This window comes from Notolepis coatsorum (assembly GCF_963971535.1).
Source record: "Notolepis coatsorum genome assembly, chromosome: 5".
Taxonomy (NCBI): domain Eukaryota; kingdom Metazoa; phylum Chordata; class Actinopteri; order Aulopiformes; family Paralepididae; genus Notolepis; species Notolepis coatsorum.
Window position 1 is genome coordinate 150,732,098 of NC_140169.1, and position 22,158 is coordinate 150,754,255.

The window sequence follows — 22,158 nt, forward strand, 5'->3', positions numbered from 1 at the left end:
GGATGGCTGTGTCTGTTTCAACCTGCTCGGAGCGTCAGGATGGCTGTGTCTGTTTCAACCTGCTCAGAGCGTTAGGATGGGTGTTGTGTCTGTTTCAACCTGCTCGGAGCGTCAGGATGGGTGTTGTGTCTGTTTCAACCTGCTCGGAGCGTCAGGATGGGTGTTGTGTCTGTTTCAACCTGCTCGGAGCGTCAGGATGGCTGTGTCTGTTTCAACCTGCTCGGAGCGTCAGGATGGGTGGTTGTGTCTGTTTCAACCTGCTCAGAGCGTCAGGATGGGTGTTGTGTCTGTTTCAACCTGCTCAGAGCGTCAGGATGGGTGTTGTGTCTGTTTCAACCTGCTCTGAGCATCAGATGAGTGTGTGGTTTTACCACATCAGGAGCGTTTTGTTAGTGTCACCACTGACCTACTGTATATTATAGTATACCGGTAGTTATTGTGCAGTAGACTGGTTTTAAAATAGTGTTCACTTTCTCTCCTTCCTTGTGTTCTTCTGTTGGGTGAACACCGTCTGCCTCTCCCAGCAGGTAGAAACCAGGGTTCTCACAAGGTCCTTGAAGTGCTTAAAGTGCTTGATTTTTAACAAAGAAAAGTCGAGGCCGGGAATTCCTTGAAAACAGACAATCTTTTTTTTATTTATTTTTTTGAGATAACACCGAGCATGTAAGACGTGCTTTTCGCCGCTCCACCGTTTTGTGACAAACTTCCATTATAAATAGTCCTTTAACAATGTTTTTTTTTTGGGACTTTGGACACTGGATAACGTTGATTGATTGATTGAATTGATTGAAAACTTTATTAACAGATTGCAGAATGGGTACAATACAGTACAGCTCAATACACACAATTGTTAAGGGGATGCAGACCAGAGAAAGACTTTCGTCTTGTTTCCACCAGGGTCCCCCATTTTCAATTCATCAGGACATATATGACATACATGACATACAGATAGTCAGTACTGCTACATCTATACATTTATGACATACCAGATTTGCAAATACAGTACTGTTTATGATACAGAAGGAGTCAAGAAAAGGGAGTATATACATTTGACGTAGAAACTGTACATTGGAGGAGGTTGGGTGGGGGGGGTTGGGTACACTGGGATATTGACAACCATACTGGGTAATTTACATTGGAGGTGGTTGGGGGGGGGGGGGGGGCACACTGTATAGACAAGCAAAACTGTACATTGAGGGGGGGGGAGACTCTGTACAAACAAACAAAATTGTACATTGGACTATTGACAAAACCATACTAGGTAAATGACTGTACATTGGAGGGGGTTGGGTTAGGATATTTACAGGGGCCAGTGTTGAATTGCAGTCTCCCGTAGGTGTCTCTTGAGAGAGGTTTTGAAAGTGGGTAGTGATCCACATTCCTTTACAGCTTTGGGTAGGGCGTTCCACATTGATGTGGCATAATTGCGAAACGTGTTTAGTCCCTTATTTGAGCCGAATCTGGGTTTAACATGATTTGTGGAGCTCCCTCTGGTGTTGTGATCGTGGTATTCACTGACCTTTGGGAAGTATTTTGCCATGTACATGGGTACCTTGGTCGTGTAGTGTATCTTGTAGACCAGGCCCATTGCAAGTTGCTGTACTCTGTCATCTACTCTAAGCCATCCTAGGTTGTCAAAGTGGGCAGGGGTGAGGTGGGTTCTAGGAGTAAGGTCAAGCAGTAGTCTGACCAGTTTGTTTTGAGATGTTTGTAATTTTGTTTTTAGCGCCTTTGAGGTGCTTTGGTACCATGAGGTGCAAGCATAGTCGTAGTACCCCTGAATGAGTGCTCCTGCCAGAGTCTTCAGGGTATTCTTGTTTACCAGAGAGGAGATCCGGTACAAGAATCGAGTTCGTTGGTTGACTTTTTTTATTACGTATGTTCATTTACCAGTCAGGCAGACTTTTCTACACTTTAAATCGTCCATGGGTCCTCCTGTTAAACCCAAATTAAGGACGACGCATGCAGGACAACAAACAATCTTTGATCAGCCACCCGGGCCACCCCCACCGCACGCGCCAGCTGCTAACATGGACAGCGGCAGCGCCTTTGATCTAGGGGCCTTACAATCAATGCTGAACTCGCTGAAGGGAGGTATTTGTGGCAGAAGTTAGTCGCAACTAACTTGAGAGCTGAAATCCATGCAGTGCGCACGGAGCTGGTGAATATTACTGAACCATTGCTGCTGAAAATAAATGAACACGGGCAAACCATCTGCGAGTTGGAACGTGCGACGAGCGATCACAGTGACCAGCTCTCCTCACTTGACTCCACTGTTAAGGAGCTCACGTCACAGGTGAAATTATTAACAGACAAATGTGAGGACCTAGAGGGGAGATCGAGGAGGAACAACCTTCGACTCGTGGGGATACCTGAGGAGGGTACGCGCCCAACGGAATTCATCTGCCGCTTACTCAAGAACCTACTGGGCCTGGATGATGAGCCCCTACTCGACAGAGCCCATCGCACTTTGCGGGCTAAACCCAAAGAGGGAGAGACGCTTCGTCCGCTCATCATCAGGGTCCACTTCTTTCATCTCAGAAACGAAATCCTACGTCGGCCAGCGCGACCTCCCGTGACACCCCTCTACTCTTCCAAGGCAAAAGGCTCTCTATTTTCCCTGATTACACCGTCGCTGTTTCCAAGAAGAGGGCTGCGTTTGGAGGAGTGAAACGTGAACTCCATGCCTGTCCTGATATCAAGTTTGGGCTGATGTTTCCTGCGGTTCTGAAAATCACTCTGCCGAGTGGTTCAACGCACACGTTTGAAGACCCGGCCGCCGCCTCGACTTTCATAAACACTAAACTCAGAAAAGCGGTTCCCCAGACTGTAACCATCAGCTGAACGGCAAGTTCATAATTCATGTCCATATGAGCATATACAGACTATTTCATTTTGGGACTATGATATCTCACAATATTAACATTTGTCACTTAACCACGGAAGGGGTGGTGTTTATCTCCCTCTCTCGTTTCTCTTAGGGGGTGTTAAGAGTAGTAATAGTGGGTTATGCGCGCGTCCAATTTGAGGAGATGCATCAGCATGGGAGGGAGGGGGGAGGGAAGGGTTTGTTTACATTTACAGTTATTTTTGTGCGATGTTTATACTGTTGTTGTTTTTTCTATGACTTGGCCACTGCACATAAAAAATACTATTAGGACATACTTTTCGATGTTACTCATTGTACACTCAACACCAGTCTATGACTCAACCTAAAACTTCACAGCAGATTGGAGGAGTGGTCAAATTTACTAGTTGGAATTGTAAGGGCTTAAATCAGCCAATCAAACGTACTGGGGCATCTTCAGAATTTGGGGGTTCATATAGCTTTCCTTCAGGAAACTCATTTCAAGCTATCTGATTATAACAGACTACGTAAACGATGGGTTGGACAAGTGTACCACTCATCATTTCAGAGCAGAGCTAGAGGTGTGGCAATTTTAATTCACAAATCAATAAATTTTATTTGCTCAGATGTTCTCTCTGACCCAAATGGTAGATTTGTGCTGGTAACTGAAAAGCTCTGTGGCACCCCAGTGATTATGCTTAATATCTATGGCCCTAACTGGGATAATAGCTCATTTTTTAGATATGTGTTCTCTTCGATACCTGACCTCTCCACACATTATCTAATATTAGGAGGGGACTTCAATTGTTGGCTTAATCCATCATTGGATCGATCATCTACCAGAAATGCAGTACTTTCAAGCTCTGCTAAAACTATTCAATCTTTTATGGAAGAATTTTCACTTTCAGATGCTTGGCGTTTTCACAACCCATCTAGCAGAGCATACTCATTCTTCTCTCATGTCCATCACACCTTCACTCGTATTGATTATTTCTTGATCGACAATCGGCTCATCTCATCAGTACTATCTTGCTCATATGATACTATTGTCATATCGGACCACTCTCCAGTTCTAATGGAACTGCAAATTAGGGGATGTGATAACACCCGACCACCCTGGCGACTGAATACTAGTTTGTTATCGAACGAAGATTTTCTTACTTTTATTTCCAAGCAGATCGATTTTTTTTTGGATATCAATAAGACGCCTGGGATCTCAGCTTCCTTACTATGGGAGACACTGAAGGCATACTTAAGGGGGGAAATGATTTCTTACTGCACTTATGAGACTAGAGCCAGAAGGAAGAAATTAGATAATTTAACCAAACAGATCACTCAGATTGACAACGTTTACTCTATCGCTCCATCACCTGATTTATATAAGGAACGCCTATTGTTACAAGCAGAATTCGATACTCTGACTACCACCCATACCGAAAAATTACTATTCAAATCCAGATACAATTACTATGAACATGGAGATAAGGCGAATAAACTATTAGCTCATCAATTAAGACAGGCATCAGCTTCGCATCAAATACCACAAATCCAAACTCCAACAGGTAGAACTACAGATCCCAAAGAAATTAATGAACAATTTAAAAACGTCTACTCATCTCTCTATGCTGCAGAACAACCCACTGACCCGTCTGCCTTTAGCAACTTTTTTGACTCTCTTGATATTCCTAAAGTTGACTCTGACTCAGCGGTGAAACTGGAGGAGCCTATCACAATAGGGGAGATTGAAGAGGCTGCTCACAACATGCAGGCAGGTAAATGCCCAGGCCCCGATGGTTACCCAGTCGAATTCTATAGGAAGTTTTTTGGCAAATTGGCGCCACTTTTTATTGATATGTACAATGAATCCTTCTGCTCTTTTAAATTGCCCCATACACTTACTCAGGCCACAATTTCCTTAATCTTGAAGAAGAACAGAGACCCTCTCCTATGTGGGAGCTACCGTCCTATAAGTTTGCTATCCGTGGATTTAAAGCTTCTTTAACTACTATCTATGCGTTTAGAATTGGTACTACCCTCTATTATTTCCCCAGATCAGACTGGATTCATAAAAAAACGGTACTCTTCTTTTAACACTAGACGGCTTCTTAATGTCATGTATAATCCCTCTTCTTCCTCAATATCAGAAGCTGTGATCTCACTAGATGCCGAGAAGGCTTTTGACCGGGTGGAGTGGAGCTACCTATTCTACACCATGGAGAGATTTGGCTTGGGTAAAACATTTATCACCTGGGTGAAACTGCTTTATACCTCCCCTATAGCCTCAGTCAGAACCAACAACACACATTCTGAATATTTCCCTCTCTTTCGCTCTACTCGGCAAGGCTGCAATTTGAGTCCCTTATTATTTAATATCACAATATTAAATAAATACATTGGCCATTGCTCTCAGATCAAATCCTAACATAACTGGTATTCATAGGTTTGGCATCGAACAGAAGACTTCACTTTATGCGGATGACTTGCTTTTATATGTATCGAATCTCTCTGTCTCTATTCCAGCTGCCCTTGACGTTTTCAGTTCATTCGGTGAAATATCAGGATATAAACTAAACTTAGATAAAAGTGAGCTATTCCCTCTGAATGCTGAAGGTCGAAATTATCCCTTACATACTTTGCCCTTTAAAATTTCCCCACTTGGCTTCACATATCTTGGCATTCGTTTCACAGACAAATTTAAGGATTTATTTAAATTTAACTTCTCCCCTTTGTTAAGCAAACTGCATAAAGACTTTGAACGATGGTCGCTATTACCTCTGTCCTTAACGACACGAGTCAACTCAGTTAAAATGAACTCCCTGCCAAAATTCTCATACCTTTTTCAATGCTTACCCATCTTTCTCACACAAGCATTTTTCCAGAAAATTGACAGTTTGGTGTCGCAGTTCATCTGGAATAGGAGAGTCCCTAGGCTCGGTAAAGCCCTCCTACAAAGACCAAAACCTCTGGGAGGGATGGCTCTGCCCAATTTTTTATTCTATTATTGGGCAGCCAACTTTAGAGCACTACAACATTGGGCAAGGTTTGAAGACACACCTTCATCCCCTGTATGTTTGCTTTTGGAATCCTCTTCTTCCAGCCCTGCCTCACTGGCTGCTCTTGCTCACGCACCTCTACTTTTTCCCACCTCTCCCTACTCTAAAAATATTATTGTCAAATCAACACTCAGGATATGGAATCAGTTCAGACGACATTTTGGTTTACAATCTTTTTCTTTACTAGCTCCAATTACAGCTAACCCTGTTTCCCCCCCCCTCTGTGATGGATAGAGCTTTTCTCTCCTGGTCCCCTCTTGGTATTAGAACGTTCAGTGATTTATATATAGAAAATATTTTTGCATCATTTGAACAACTGTCTGACAAGTTTTCTATTTCGAGGTCCGCAGTTTTGTACGTAATATCAACCCACAGTTCCCCAAACTCCCAGAAGCCACTCCTATTGACACTTTACTAAAGCCTACACTGGTCACAAAGGGTATTATATCTGTTCTGTATGGCTTGATTTCCTCACTGCGTCCTACCTCACTAGAAAAGATCAGGAGGAGATGGGAGGAGGACCTGGGTGAGGACATCACAGAAGACCTGTGGGAGGATATTCTACACCGGGTCCACTCCTCTTCAATTTGTGCCAGGCACGGACTGATCCAATGTAAAATTGTTCACCGTTCACACTTTACTAAAGTCAGGCTAGCCAAGATCTATGGCAACATTGACCCCACCTGTGACAGATGCCACCGTGCCCCTGCTACACATAGTCACATGTTTTGGTCCTGCCCTTCCCTACATAACTTTTGGTCTGAAATATTTGAAACTATCTCAAATAGTATTGAGATCCCAATCAGCCCGACTGCCATAACTGCTTGCTTTGGTGTCTCTATCTCCCCTACTACCCTGCATCTGCCACGATATAAAGCTGACCTGGTGGCATTTGTTACACTCCTGGCTAGACGTCTCATTTTACTGCATTGGAAGTCACCCACTCCTCCATCTCACTCTATGTGGCTCAGGGATATTTTGCACTTCCTTAAGATGGAGAAAATAAGGTGTGTCATAAGGGGTTCTACAGCTAGATTTTATAAAACATGGGGTCGTTTCTTTACTTATGTTGGGGAACAAGGTTCAATCGACCCCCCATAAATAATGCTCACTCCTAGCCTAGCACTGTCCAGTCGATTGACCTATCTACATGTGCAAATGTAACCTGATGTCTACCTTCTCTACATTCAATAGACCTATATTTTGACTACTTATATGTCAATATGTGCAATACGTCTGGCATATATGTGTACAATTTGACCTTGTGTTCATCTCATATTGCAACGAAAAAACTTCAATAAACAAAGCACTGAAAAAAAAAGAAGAAAACAGCCAATTTTTTTAACAACGTGCTTAAAAATTCCTTGAAATTCACATCAACCATTTGCATTGAATGTTTTGTTCATCCATGATCAAATTGTTCTGAATCAAGAAATCATATATTTTTTTTGTTCTGCTGTTTTAATTAAATCTGACGAGTCGCTGTCTCACGCGCTCCAACTGCTTTTCCTCATGTCTTCGCGTGTGACGCTCTAGCTGGCAAGCAGGCCAAGAAGATGCTTAAAAAAAAAACAGCATTTAAAAGTGAATTGTATCCTTCGAGTGACATCCTTGAAAATGAGAAATGGTGCTTGGAAAAGTACTTAAGAGTCCTTGAATTTCATTTCGCAATGTCTGTGGGAACCCTGGTTGAAACACTAAGGACACAATAGAACGGCTCCAACACTCGATCACGCACACGCACTGCCGCTTCACGCACCCGACTCCCGGGCCTTGTGTTTGGGGCAGCTACTGTAACTACAGACATAGCTTCAGTGTTTCCATGACGTCATCATCCGCCTGACGGTTTCCTGGTCTGGACCCTCTCACCGCTGGCAAAGCAGAGAGACTGCCGCATCCTGCCAGTCCCTCGCTCGCTGTGGCAGAGCTGTTCTCTCTCTCCAGAACTCTCTGTAGCTAGATCGGGTATCGGTGACAATTATTATAATTTCTTTTTTGTTATTTAATTTGAAAAATAAATAACAATTCAGTACATTTATATCTAATATGTTCATTTGTTACATTTAGTTTCACTAAGTTAGGAAAGTAATGTTTTAAGTCGAGCCTGATGTTGCCTTGTTGCACAAAACAATGATCCCAGTCTCTTCCACACGGTGAGGCGCACAGTTTATTAATTTGAACAACGGGGATCGGATCGGTACTCGGTATGATCGGCCAATACCCAAAGCCCCAGGTATCGGTGTCGGGACTGAAAAAGTCGGATCGGTGCGTCCCCCAGGTTCAAAACCGCCGGAGCGGAGTGGGTGTCTGCGACTCTGTCTGTGGCTCTCGGACCCGTGTCTCCCGTCCCTCAGTCTGTCTGTGGCTCTCTGACCTCTGACCCCCGTCTCCCGTCCCTCAGTCTGTCTGTGGCTTTCTGACCCCCGTCTCCCGTCCCTCAGTCTGTCTGTGGCTCTCTGACCCCCGTCTCCCGTCCCTCAGTCTGTCTGTGGCTCTCTGACCCCCGTCTCCCGTCCCTCAGTCTGTCTGTGGCTCTCTGACCTCTGACCCCCGTCTCCCGTCCCTCAGTCTGTCTGTGGCTCTCTGACCCCCGTCTCCCGTCCCTCAGTCTGTCTGTGGCTCTCTGACCCCTGTCTCCCGTCCCTCAGTGTGTCTGTGGTTCTCTGACCCGTGTGTCTGTGGTTCTTCTGACCCCTGTCTCCCGTCCCTCAGTGTGTCTGTGGCTCTCTGACCTCTGACCCCTGTCTCCCTGTCCCTCAGACCCAGTCGGCCTCGGCGCTGGGAAGCTGCTTGCTGCGCTGCGATAAACTGGACCAGAATGAGATCAAGAGCCTCCTCATGTGCTTCCTACATGTGCTGAAGAGCATGTCTGACGGTAAGAGACCGTGTGCTTCCTGCATGTGCTGAAGAGCATGTCTGACGGTAAGAGACAGTGTGCTTCCTGCATGTGCTGAAGAGCATGTCTGACGGTAAGAGACTGTGTGCTTCCTACATGTGCTGAAGAGCATGTCTGACGGTAAGAGACTGTGTGCTTCCTACTGTACATGTGCTGAAGAGCATGTCTGACGGTAAGAGACCGTGTGCTTCCTACATGTGCTGAAGAGCATGTCTGACGGTAAGAGACCGTGTGCTTCCTGCATGTGCTGAAGAGCATGTCTGACGGTAAGAGACCGTGTGCTTCCTACATGTGCTGAAGAGCATGTCTGACGGTAAGAGACCGTGTGCTTCCTACATGTGCTGAAGAGCATGTCTGACGGTAAGAGACCGTGTGCTTCCTACATGTGCTGAAGAGCATGTCTGACGGTAAGAGACCGTGTGCTTCCTGCATGTGCTGAAGAGCATGTCTGACGGTAAGAGACCGTGTGCTTCCTGCATGTGCTGAAGAGCATGTCTGACGGTAAGAGACCGCACGGATATGCACTACATATATTTATATACAAATGATAAAACGGACAATTGACAGAATGTGCGAGGATGATGTTCAGTGTGCAGTATTCAGTGTGCAGTATTCAGTGTGCAGTATTCAGTGTGCAGTATTCAGTGTGCAGTAGTCAGTGTGTAGTATTCAGTGTGTAGTAGTAAGTGTGTAGTATTCAGTGTGTAGTAGTCAGTGTGCAGTAGTCAGTGTGTAGTAGTCAGTGTGCAGTATTCAGTGTGTAGTAGTCAGTGTGTAGTATTCAGTGTGTAGTAGTCTGTGTGTCGTATTCAGTGTGTCGTATTCAGTGTGTAGTATTCAGTGTGTAGTATGCAGTATGCAGTATTCATAGTCGAGCACACACACCATACACACACATTGAGTAATAGTGTGTTAACACATTGGACGCCAGACCCGAGATGATTCGGGTTAACTCGCCATCGCTTGAGCGCCAAACCCGAGAAAAGTCGGGTTTTAATCGCTATTTCTTTTATTCGCTATATCCATTCATAATTCATCCATGCAGCCTGATGTTATCATTGGGAATGGCTCTGAGATCGCAAACGGCTGGTATTGCACATCATTGGAATCCCTCTGGCTGGGGCTGTGCATCGATCTAAGAAGTCCGGTCCAGGTTTTCCTTCTCCGGCATGAGTAACGATTATAACACATGGATTGGGGACACTGGAGCACCGTGGATTCATGTGTTTTGGTGGATAACGTTAGACACACGACCGCGATCAATATTTGGAATGGCGATCAGATCATTGGATTATTCTTTTTGCAGTACATCATAGACGAGGTAAGGACTATATGTTATCAATCTTGCGTTGATCCGATGATTTTTTTGCCGCGATCGCAGCATGTGTCTGTGGTGTGTGTGTGTCCCGTTGGCTGCGATCAAAGCGCGGAGCCCCCCCCCCCCTTTCGTGCATGCATGATGAAACATAATACCGATAATCTAGCGTTGATTTCAGATTGATTCAATAATCAAGCGAGAAATGGCACGATTTCTAATGAAATGCATTGAAGCGCTGAGTTTTCTGGGATTACACAGGATCACTCTACAACTATACTCATATTCACCACGGTATAAAACGGAAATGTATGGATGAAAAAATTATCTGTTTTTTGCATGTTGACCGGAAGAAACTCACTGACAATCGACGTGGTTATTAGATCCATAGATATAATATTTAATATAGGTTTAGCACTGCAAACACCGGAACTTATTCCCATTGAACAGAGCGCTGGCACACAACGGCCCAACACCCATAGCGACCCCTGGCGCTCAAAGTGTTAATGCACCATTTATTTATGACTACAATATAGATATTTTAACTAGTGGCTGTTAAACCTCCATGTTCTCTCCCTCCAGATGCTCTGTTTACATACTGGAACCGGGCTTCCTCTGCTGAGCTCATGGACTTCTTCACTCTCGTCGAGTAAGACCTCTTTTATTATTATCATTATTATTATTATTAGTGTTATTAGTGTTATTGTTATTATGTCCACCGGGGGGCGTCTGATACCACTTTATCACAGCCAATCAGTTCTGTGTATCTTTTTTCTTTTTCCAGTTCAGAAAATCTTTTTCTGGGCAGGCGAACTCACTCTTGCTAATTTCTCAGAAGTTGCCTACTGCAGCTTTAAAGAAAACAGTTGAGCCACCAGGATGCCCACAGTGACCCTTGACCCTCTTTCCCCGCAGGGTGTGTCTCCATCAGTTCAGATACATGGGGAAGAGATACATCGCCAGGTAATGTTGTTGTTGTTGTTGTTGTGTTGTTGTTTCATGGTGTCTGAATGATGGTCAGTTTAAAGGCCCGATCAGTGATCCAAACGTAAAACTAATTAAGAAATGAGAAAGATGTTTTGTTTTGTTCTCTAGTTGATTGACTGAGCTCTCGATTCAGGGGCTAACCCGAGACAACAGTGTATTTTCCATGGCATCTACAGATAAAACTGAATATACCCCACATTGATATGGTCAAAAAACATGGATTGGGGCTTTAAAGGATTTAAACTTTAATAATGCGTATTCTTAGATAGATGATATGCTGTAGTTTAGAGTGATGTTGTTTTGGTGGCAGCATATCATTATTAATATACAAATGCTAAAGACCTTGAATGGAGGCCTATTGGAAGAATCTAAATCGTATTATTAGATCTTAAAGCAGCTACAAGGAGACTTTTCAACAGAATATATCATCGTCCTATTGGTTGTGATTCCTTCGTCCATATAAAAGTAAACAAATGACATCATTGCTGAAACAATTATTAGCCTAATTCTCATGATGAGACCACATTTCCCATGAACCCCGCCGCTTCCTGTGTTGCCGTTAGCTTGCGCCTCACAGCGGAGAAGCCTCGCGAACGCTGGACATGAAGTTATTTCTGTTGATAAAGCTCTGTTTGGAAAGGCTTCCTTTGCGCCGTAATGATCCAGGCCGGACACACAGACCATATGAATAGAAAATAGAGGATTAGATTAGATTAAAATGTATTGTCATGCAGCAGTACAGGACAACAAAAATAAGTTTGGCATCCAACCAGAGTGCAAATAAAGTAAAGTGCAACAGCAATATACAGGTGATTAAACTGGGTATAAAATATATACATTTGTATTAATATGTACAGTGATACAGGTATAAAGACACTATGGTAGTAAGTCATACTGGCCAGCAGCGTAACTAGTAAGAGTAGGTAAGGGATATGTACAGATATAGATATACTGTATGGTATATACAAAACTATTGTACATGCTATCATACAGAGTTATAAGGGTAGAAGACTCACTGTAGTATGAGGTATGTAGTTATGATTACAGTATAGGGCAGTTCTAGACAGATATTGATGGACTCATGGCGGTCGCAGTCATTGTCTTTCAGTCTCTATCGATCGCACCATGTTTCTGCAGTAATCCACGGACATTTAATTTATGATGACATATTGACGTAAAAAGAAAATCGTCCTTGTAGCTGCTTTTAAAGGGTTCAACATCATACTGTACCAATCAATGAAAATGAGCTTACTGGTCGTTCAAATCCATTCAGCCCTCGTAAACCATAACGATTAACGTGTCGTGTGATAGGACTGTCTAATGTGTATGATTTGCTCTGATAGGATAGTCTGAAACAGCGATAGCCTCTTGTGAACACCTGGCACGTCAACTAGGTCTTAACCCTTTCACTGCCACACGACAGAAGGTTAACCCTTTACTATCACACTACCGACGGTAACCGGGTTAACCTGCTGTTGTGTGGCAGTGAAAGGGTTAACCTGCTGTTGTGTGGCAGTGAAAGGGTTAACCTGCTGTTGTGTGGCAGTGAAAGGGTTAACCTTCTGTGTATTGTCGCAGTGAAAGGGTTAACCGTTTGGTAGTGTGTCCGATGCTGTTTGACTGTGGAGATAACCGCACATGCACACTTTCTCCACTGTGGGGCGCTCTGTCGTCCTCTCACCGAGGGCTCTGGGTGTCCACTCTCTCTCTCTAACCCCCCCTCCCCCCACCGCTCTTGTCTGTATCTTTATCCACTTTAAATGCTGGCGAGTTTTAACATAGTGAAATAAAACCTGGCTCCTGCCTTCTCCTGCTTGGGTAAGAAACCTGGACTAAACTCTCTCTCTCTCACTGAGCATGTTCTTCTTCTCTGCATCTTCACGCCTGTAGGAATTGGCAGCCGCTTTCACACAACTGCTCTCTTTTCCTGCCCGGCAACAGTGTGTGTGTGTGTGTTGTTTTGTTTGATCCTCACGTCACCCCACCCACCCCACCTGTTTTAACGTTAGGTTATGACTATAACCAAGTTCTGTTAGTTAGGGGCGATGCTTGGCATCACACTGCACTATCTCGCATACGTGCACGCGTACTGAATAAACCACAAATGTACCTCTAATACCAGTATTAGTCTGACCACACCCCTCATCAGCTTACCTTCATAAGCAGGTGTGTGGTCACCTGCTCTCCTCCTTCCCAAGCTTTCACCACAAGGTGAGGTCAAGGGCTGCAGCGGCCGTCTGATGCCAAGCATCGCCCCTAACTAACAGAACTTGGTTATAGTCATAACCTAACGTTCTGTATCGTTAGTGGCTTAGCTTGGCATCACACTGCACAAGGGAGGCCAAGCGGAGCCACTGGCTGACAAATACACCCCGCTGACAGCCCCCCAAAACCATCAGAACAGGGAGGGCCGAGCCCCCCCGACCCCCCCTAATGGAGGGTATCCCCCCTATTAGAGGCTTCACGGGAAGGCGACGGACCCGACCGTGCGAAGAGGCACTCAAGCAACTTAACGCACAGGGTGAGCAGACCGTGGCTTGACCCCACGACTACACACACGCACAACCCGCATGCCACCCGGGAACGAACGGAGGAACAACCTCGTTACTGCCCCCAGAATCACGGGGTCAAGGGCAAACCCAACCCCGTGGCAAGGCCGTAGCAGCGGAGCGCGAAGGAAGACCCAGACCCACCAAAAGGACTGGACTCCCTGGAATGGGGGCCCGGAGAAGTCCATGATGCCAGCATCAAGACCCCACCAGGGGGCCACCTAGTGACCCCGCCCCTCACATCGCCAGCGTATTCGGACAAAGGCCCCTCAGCCGAGCGGGCCCTGTCCCCCCCAACAGCACACCGCCTGGAACACAAGCCCTGCAACAGGCAGACAGCATGGTCATAACATACAAGAGTTAACCAACGGAAACAGGCAGTGCACCGGGGAAGACCAGGCAACAGGTCGTCAACCCAAGCCTGGAAAAAACTGCGGACGAGGCAGGCGCCAGAAAGGACAGCCGAAACAGCCGCCCCGGCGGAAGGGTCGTATGCTGGCGTTGTCGCATAACCAAGCTTTCAACAGCACGTCAGAAGCGGGATCCGTAGACCACACGGCCCCTGACAGCTGCCCACAGAAAAGCCCATACGATCGGCAGACGTCATGAACGTGCAGGGGCACCCTCAACCGGAGAACCGGGAGTTGACACTGCAGCAACACACCAGAGAACCAACCACCCAGGCGTTACCCCATGTAATGGTTGGTCCTATAACCCCTCAGGAAAAAACCCCGAAACGCACCTGCGGCACCGCCGCAGCCCGCGTTCCGGTTCCCAACAGGGCTATCCCGGGCCTACAGGTCAACGGGCATCACCCCGGACCGGGCCCGGCGATACGGGGAGCACAGGATCCCAAAGGAGGTTAACCCCACCCAACAGGCTCCTCAGCGCCAAAACGCAAGAGAAGAGCGTAATATGGAAGACCAGCCCCCAGCACCCCGCACTCGGTATTCCCAGGAGGTCACCCAACCAAGTACCAACCAAGACCAACCCGCACAGCAGCCGAGATCCGACGAGATCGGATGCGTACAGGTCGGCACGGCCATAAGCCACTATGACAGTGCAGAATACACCAAACAAGGGGTCCCATAACGCACAACCCTGTGACACCCGGATCGACCTAGCATTTTTCCCCCCTGAAAAAACCCTAAGTCCCTCAGGGTACCAGAACAGCAGATCTGCATCCCCAGCGGACAACGGGTGCACTGATCTGGACCAGCGCGACCAGAACCAGTCCCGTGCCCTAATCACGCCGACCTGCCAACCCCAGGAGAAGGGGCAGATATGCGCGTCTGATCCCAACATAAAAAGAAGGCGCCACCCAGACGTGTCGGTATGAACCGCGTCCGGCGGCCCACCCCTAGGGCGTGAGACCCTTCCCATATGCCCAGACCCATTCCGTCATCATCCCCTGACATGAACGGGAACCCATCGACAACACACAGGATGTCGGAAGAGGAAAAACCCCCATCCCAATTGCTCCATAAAAACGCTGTTTTACCAAAGCAAACGAGGCGCGCCAGTCAGCAACGGCTAAAGCACATCCTGAGCTAGCACTATGTGTGCGTTTGGACATACCCACATCAACAATAGGCCGTTTAGACCACCATATTGAATCCCCAAGACGCCCAGGGAAACGACAAGAGGGGCGAGATGCATCAACTCCATGAATGAATGAATGAAAAAATATACCCAACAGACTGCAGTACAGGAATACATACAAAAAGATAAGGGGAGGCAGACCTGAGAAGACGTTAGTCTTGTTCCATCAGGGACCCTCATTTCATATCCATCAAGACACATTCAACTCTTTATAAAATAAAGAAAAGGCATCACATGTATGACCTAACTGCACAGCTGGGAGTAAAAAACCCTGTGTTTCACATGATTTTAATCCAGTCACTCTTTTTAATCAGAGTGTAAGACCAGATTCCCCCAGAAACACCTTCCCACATGAGACCACGGTCAAGAAAAAGATATGTAAACTGTGAGACACGTGACCAACAGACTCAAGTTTGACACAAAAACGAGCGCAGCAGGTTAAGTCCTGCGCTCTAACCTCGACATCTTTACGACACCAGCTCATGGAAGGCGTCGCCATAGCAACAACGCTATAACGGGCGGGGAAAACCCACCGGATCCTGTCATAACAGGAGTCGGTAGAATACCCAGGCCGTTCGCGTCTGCACGCCACCATGTTACGACGTGAGCGAGCAGACGCAAAAAGTTTTCGTCGCAAATCCTCTGGCTCTAAGACAATCCCCCGTTCATCAACGGGCGATTCCCCAGAAACAGAGGAACCAGAGTCGAGATCAGGCCATCGCCGGAGCGACGGCACCGAACCCTCGGCTCGTCGGTGAGAAAAACTATCCACCGGCAGTCTCCCGGGCCGGGTCGGCAACCACGAGAGTGGCAACAGCCCAGCACCGGAACGCACGACGGAGGCGGGAATGGAGAATCGGTGGTGAAGAGTAGGTCTAGCGGGTCTACTCTCCGCGGAATACATTATGACCCAAACCTTTTTCTTATATAAACAAGTGAGAGAAGAAAAAGGTTAGGCACAATGTAAACCTAGTCACAACTCTTTTCAACTATCAACGACACGTCAAGTGGGGTACTACCGAGGCACTTCCTTGTGGTGAAAGCGAGAAGGAGGAGAGCAGGTGACCACACACCTGCTTATGAAGGTAAGCTGATGAGGGGTGTGGTCAGACTAATACTGGTATTAGAGGTACATTTGTGGTTTATTCAGTACGCATGCACGTACGCGAGATAGTGCAGTGTGATGCCAAGCTAAGCCACTAACGATACAGAACCCTTTCAGGTGCACGTCTTTTTAAATGTTTTTTTTTCTTCAAATTCTAGAACTCCATAGGATTCCATTAGATTAGATTCAAATGTATTGTCATCATACAGTACAAGTACAGTACAATGAAAATAGGTTTGGTGTCCAACCAGAGTGCAAATGTAACAGTAAAGTGCAACAGTAATATACAATGTACAGGAGATTAAACTGGGTGTATAATATATATTAATACCACTCAGGCAAGCGATACGGGAGTCTCATGGCAAGCACAGAGAGACTCAGAAGGAGCTTCTATCCCCAGGCCATCAGGATGCTCAATGAACAATAACACTATGTAACAAACCATCAAATACACCCACAGCACACACATCCACACGCACACACTCACTTTAAATAAACAACTCACTGTAGCACCCACTTTACCCACTTTAGACACTAACACACACTTTATATTTATACTTTATATTATATATTTATATATTTGGCATCAATCCCATGCACCTCATTGCACCTCACCACCACAAGGTGGCACCACAAGCTAAGCTATACCTCACCATTCTACACTATACTGTATGATTGATTGATTGATTGATTGAAAACTTTATTAACAGATTGCAGAATGGGTACAATACAGTACAGCTCAATACACACAATTGTTAAGGGGATGCAGACCAGAGAAAGACTTTCGTCTTGTTTACATCAGGGTCCCCCATTTTCAATTCATCAGGACATATATGACATACACGACATACAGATAGACAGTACTGCTACATCTATACATTTATGACATACCAGATTTGCAAATACAGTACTGTTTGTGATACAAAAAGAGTCAAGAAAAGGGAGTATATACATTTGACGTAGAAACTGTACATTGGAGGAGGTTGGGTGGGGTTGTGTGGGGGGGGTTGGGTACATTGGGATATTGACAACCATACTAGGGTAATTTACATTAGAGGTGGTTGGGGGGGGGGAGAGAAACACTGTATAAACAAGCAAAACTGTACATTGGGGGGGGGGGACACACACTGTACAAACAAGCACAATTGTACATTGGAATATTGACAACCATACTAGGTAAATTACTGTACATTGGAGGGGGTTGGGTTAGGACATTTACAGGGGCCAGTTTCGAATTGCAGTCTCCCGTAGGTGTCCCTTGAGAGTGGTTTTGAAAGTGGGTAGTGATTCACATTCCTTTACAGTTTTGGGTAGGGCGTTCCACATTGATGTGGCATAATTGCGAAACGTGTTTAGTCCCTTGTTTGAGCCGAATCTGGGTTTAACATGATTTGTGGAGCTCCCTCTGGTGTTGTGATCGTGGTATTCACTGACCTTTGGGAAGTATTTTGACATGTACATGGGTATCTTGGTCGTGTAGTGTATCTTGTAGACCAGGCCCGTATAGTAGCTGACTGTATAGACTGTACAGAAGTATAGACTGTACATATACTGTACATATACTGTATATGTATATTGAACATTTTGTTTTGTTTACGTACTTGACTTTCTATTTTATACTTATATTATACTATTTTATACTATCTTGTTATTTTTATCTAGCACACTCTCAGGAGCAAAACAGAAAGAAGCATTTCATGCAAAAGTATTCTGTATTTCTGTATGACAACTAATAAAGAAACTTGAAACTACTGAGTAATAGTGCTAATCAGATGTATGTACAGAGTTGTAGAATATTAATATGTACAGTGATACAGGTATAAAGACAGTATGGTAGTAAGTCATACTGGCCAGCAGTGTAACTAGTAAGAGTAGGTAAGAGATATGTACAGATATAGATATAGTATCTACAGATATGTAACGAGGGTTGCAGGTATGTACAGACAGATGTGGATAGATATTCAGTATGCAGCATTATTAATTATTATAATTATTACTATTATATATATATATATATATATATATACTGTACGAATGAATAAATATATATATATATATTTATTAGGGATGCTCGATATTGGCTTTTTTACCGATACCGATATTCCGATATTGTCCAACTCTTAATTTCGATACCGATACCGATACCGATATCAACCGATACCGATATATGCAGGGTTTCCCCCCAAAAAAACTGAATAATTTCAGGTAATTAATAATTTCACAGGATGCATTCAAAAGGCTTTCTAAATGTAAGCATTATCTGTGCAAAATATGATAATTAAAAAAGTAAAAATTAACATTACATATCTCTTGTTGTTGAATTAAACCAACATGCATACTTTTGACAATAAATAAAATAAGAATTGGTTCTTACTTGCTTGCCTGGGTAAATAAAGGTTAAATAAATGTAAAAAAAAAAAAAAAAAATTTTACCGATACCGATATTTTCCGATATCACATTTTACTGCCGATATCGGCCGATAATATCGGTCGGCCGATAATATCGGACATCCCTAATATTTATTCATTTGTACAGTCATCATCATTAGTCAATATTCTCACACGGGAGGTGGTGCTCCTGAAAGGGTTAACGCTGCTGCTGCTGCTTGATGATCACGTGTTAAATTGCATGATCACGTGTTGAATTGCATGATCACGTGTTGAATTGCATGATCACGTGTTAAAACACCCTCTTCTTAATGACTTTCTTTTGTTTATTAGTGCAGAAAAAGTGACATACTTGAAAGCAGACGGGATAACAGTGGATCTGATTCTGTTTGCAAAATATGTCCAAATTGTCTTCAAATAATAAGCTTGTTTCTTTTTCCCAGTCCAGTTGGAACTTTTTTAGCTTGGAACTTAAAGCTAAAGTATTCAGTAAGCGGGAAGCTCAAATCAAACATCAATATGTTTGAAAAAGGCTATTGCGATTTGGTTACTACCTTAAGTTTCCAATTCATTTTATTCCATTACATCATCATCATCATCATCATCATCATCATCATCATCATTGCAGACATGTTGGTAGGGAAACAGCAGTTCAGTGAGGACAACTCTCACATTGAATTAACCCAATTCCCTTCCCTAGAAAAAGAAAAAATCGGGAAAAAGAAAAAAACATTGGATGTGAAATCTGGGGCGGCTCCACGTTACGATGACTGGGGCTCTCTGACTCTGTGGCTCTGGCTAAAATGGGATGTGGAATTATGACACCCAAAAATGAGGTTTATATTCTAGTATCAACCAACACACAGAATTCAGCAAACTCATTTGGGTGTAAAGAGCTCACACAAACATTTGAACGGGCCCCAAATGTATAGCGGTAGCGTCGCAAATCTGAGGGTTCTCTCTGTCTGCATGTTCACAAATATTGACTGAACCGCCCTTGAGCATGACATGTATGATTTCTTAAGATGGGTATTTCTATAGAGCTGCAGGTTCTACGGTACTCTTTTGTCTCAGTTTATTATACTCAACCCAGTTTTATGGAAGTGCATTAAAATAGAACAACTCCTCTCCCTGTTGAGTTGGATCCACTTTCCACAATAAATCATTTAAAGCCTTTTCTCTCTCATCCCCCCCACTATACTCCGCTTAATGCCAATTCCCTTCCTGGTCGTTGCGCTGCCCTACTGTCGGGTCGGGGGAGGGTGTGTAGAGACTATCACACATAGACCACAGCACTTCCGCATTACATTGAGCTCATGGGAGAGAGAGAGAGAGAGAGAGATCGGGGGGAGAAAATGAATGAATGTGGATGAGAGCCTCGACATTAAGTGGTTGTAGCTACGGCTGTGGGGGTGCTGGAGACATGATCCAATAGGCTTTTATATACGCCTGAGTCTCCTGAACACGGAGAGACCAATCCCAACTCACCCACCCCCACAGCCGTAGCTACAACCACTTAATGTCGAGGCTCTCATCCACATTCATTCATTTACACCCTCCCCCCAGCTCTCTCTCCCATGATTTCAGAATACCGGAAGTGTTGCGGCGGTCTATTGGCTTCACTGGGAGAGCGCAACGCTCGCGGGGGGAGGGGAGGGTGTAGACTACCACATGGGAGGGGAGGGTGTAGACTACCACATGGGAGGGGAGGGTGTAGACTACCACATGGGAGGGGAGGGTGTAGACTACCACATGGGAGGGGAGGGTGTAGACTACCACATGGGAGTCACTGGGAGAGCGTAACGCGGGGGGAGGGTGTAGACTACCACATGGGAGTCACTGGGAGAGCATAACGCGGGGGAGGGTGTAGACTACCACATGGGAGTCACTGGGAGAGCGGGGGGGAGGGTGTAGACTACCACATGGGAGTCACTGGGAGAGTAACGCGGGGGGAGGGTGTAGACTACCACATGGGAGTCACTGGGAGAGTGTAACGTGAGGGGGAGGGGAGGGTGTAGACTACCACATGGGGGTCACTGCGAGAGCGTAACGCGCACAGAGGTTCACGCCATCTCCCCCAGATCCCCTCCCTGCTGAACGGGCGCCCCGACCGACCAGTAAGAGGCACTGTTGCAACGGCCAGGGCTCACCCGCGAAAACACTGACAATCGTGTTCGTAGGGACGACCGACCAGGCCGGAGGTAGCGCTGTCGGGACTTGAACCCGCGTCTCTGCGGCGGTAGGCGAGCGCTCGGACCTCTGACCTCTCAACCACCCAGCCGCCGCCCCTGCGCTCTGACCTCTGCCCTCTGCACCACCCAGCCTCTGCCCTGCCTAACGCTCTCCCGTCTCCTCCTCCAGGAACCAGGAAGGGGCAGGACCCATAGCGCATGAGAGGAAGTCACAGACTCTCCCCGTGTCCCGTAACAGGGCGGGAATGATGCACGCCCGCCTACAGCAGCTGAGCAGCCTGGATAACAACTCGTACACGTTTAACCACAGTAAGTTCCAAACTGACATTCAAACACCTGTGAGTGTCTACATTTTCTGGCTCCCGTAGTGTCCTATGTGGCTAACTCCACCCACCTGGCATCTACAAGTGTATTGAAACAAACCACAAAAAGGATAACATTCTATTTGAGCCAGGTGTTACCTGCTCTGTTCCTGTGGTTGTTAAAGGAAAACTCCAACATTTTGGGAAATTAGCTTATTTAACATCTTCCCTGGAGTTAGACAAGAAGATACATACCTTTTTTGTCTCTGTGCATGCATTAGGCTTAGGGAACAGCCGCTCCGTTAGCGTAGCTTAGCTTCATCACTGGAAGTTGGTCAGACTTGTACCCTGACGTTCCCTACAGTGCCCTACAGTCACGAAATACACTCCAAATACAACTCCAAAACGTTCCTGTAAACATGTTGTGACCTGTGTATTTACCACGTGGAGAAATAAAAAATAATAGAATTCGACAATTACGTTTTCTAAGCAAATATACTCGGAATTTTTTTTTGCCTAACCACTCCTCTCTGGGCGCAGTCAGTGATTTCAACGTGACGCCGTGTTTGTTTACATTCTCATTCATTCAAAGGATCCGAACCGATTGAAGTTTATGGATACCATGACTTAAAATCCTCTTACCTTGACGATTAAAAGCCTCCCCAATTTAGAAAACAGTATTCCAATGGCTGGTCTTGATAGGCTGCTAGCTAACTGAGCTAACCAACAAACACAGAACCGGGCGGACACTAAAGCAGTTCTGTATCATTAGGGGATCCGCTTGGCATCACTCATGCACTCCCTCGCGTACGTGCACGCGCACTGAATAAATTCCACAAATGTACCTTTAATACCAGTATTAGTCTGACCACACCCCTCATCAGCTTACCTTCATAAGCAGGTGTGTGGTCACCTGCTCTC

At 45.4% G+C, this 22,158-nt stretch overlaps 1 protein-coding gene across 2 annotated transcripts in view; it reads left to right on the forward strand.

Annotated features, from left to right (window-relative positions):
* The window catches only part of LOC311229007 (dedicator of cytokinesis protein 9-like), a 502,654-nt gene that overhangs the window by 413,815 nt on the left and 66,681 nt on the right, over positions 1–22,158 (forward strand). For both annotated transcript variants that reach the window (XM_084314997.1, XM_084314998.1), the window contains exons 35-38: positions 8,662–8,776; positions 10,695–10,761; positions 11,028–11,075; positions 21,105–21,244. In XM_084314997.1, the coding sequence (XP_084171123.1) occupies positions 8,662–8,776; positions 10,695–10,761; positions 11,028–11,075; positions 21,105–21,244 (370 nt within the window). The remainder of the gene's footprint in view (positions 1–8,661; positions 8,777–10,694; positions 10,762–11,027; positions 11,076–21,104; positions 21,245–22,158) is intronic.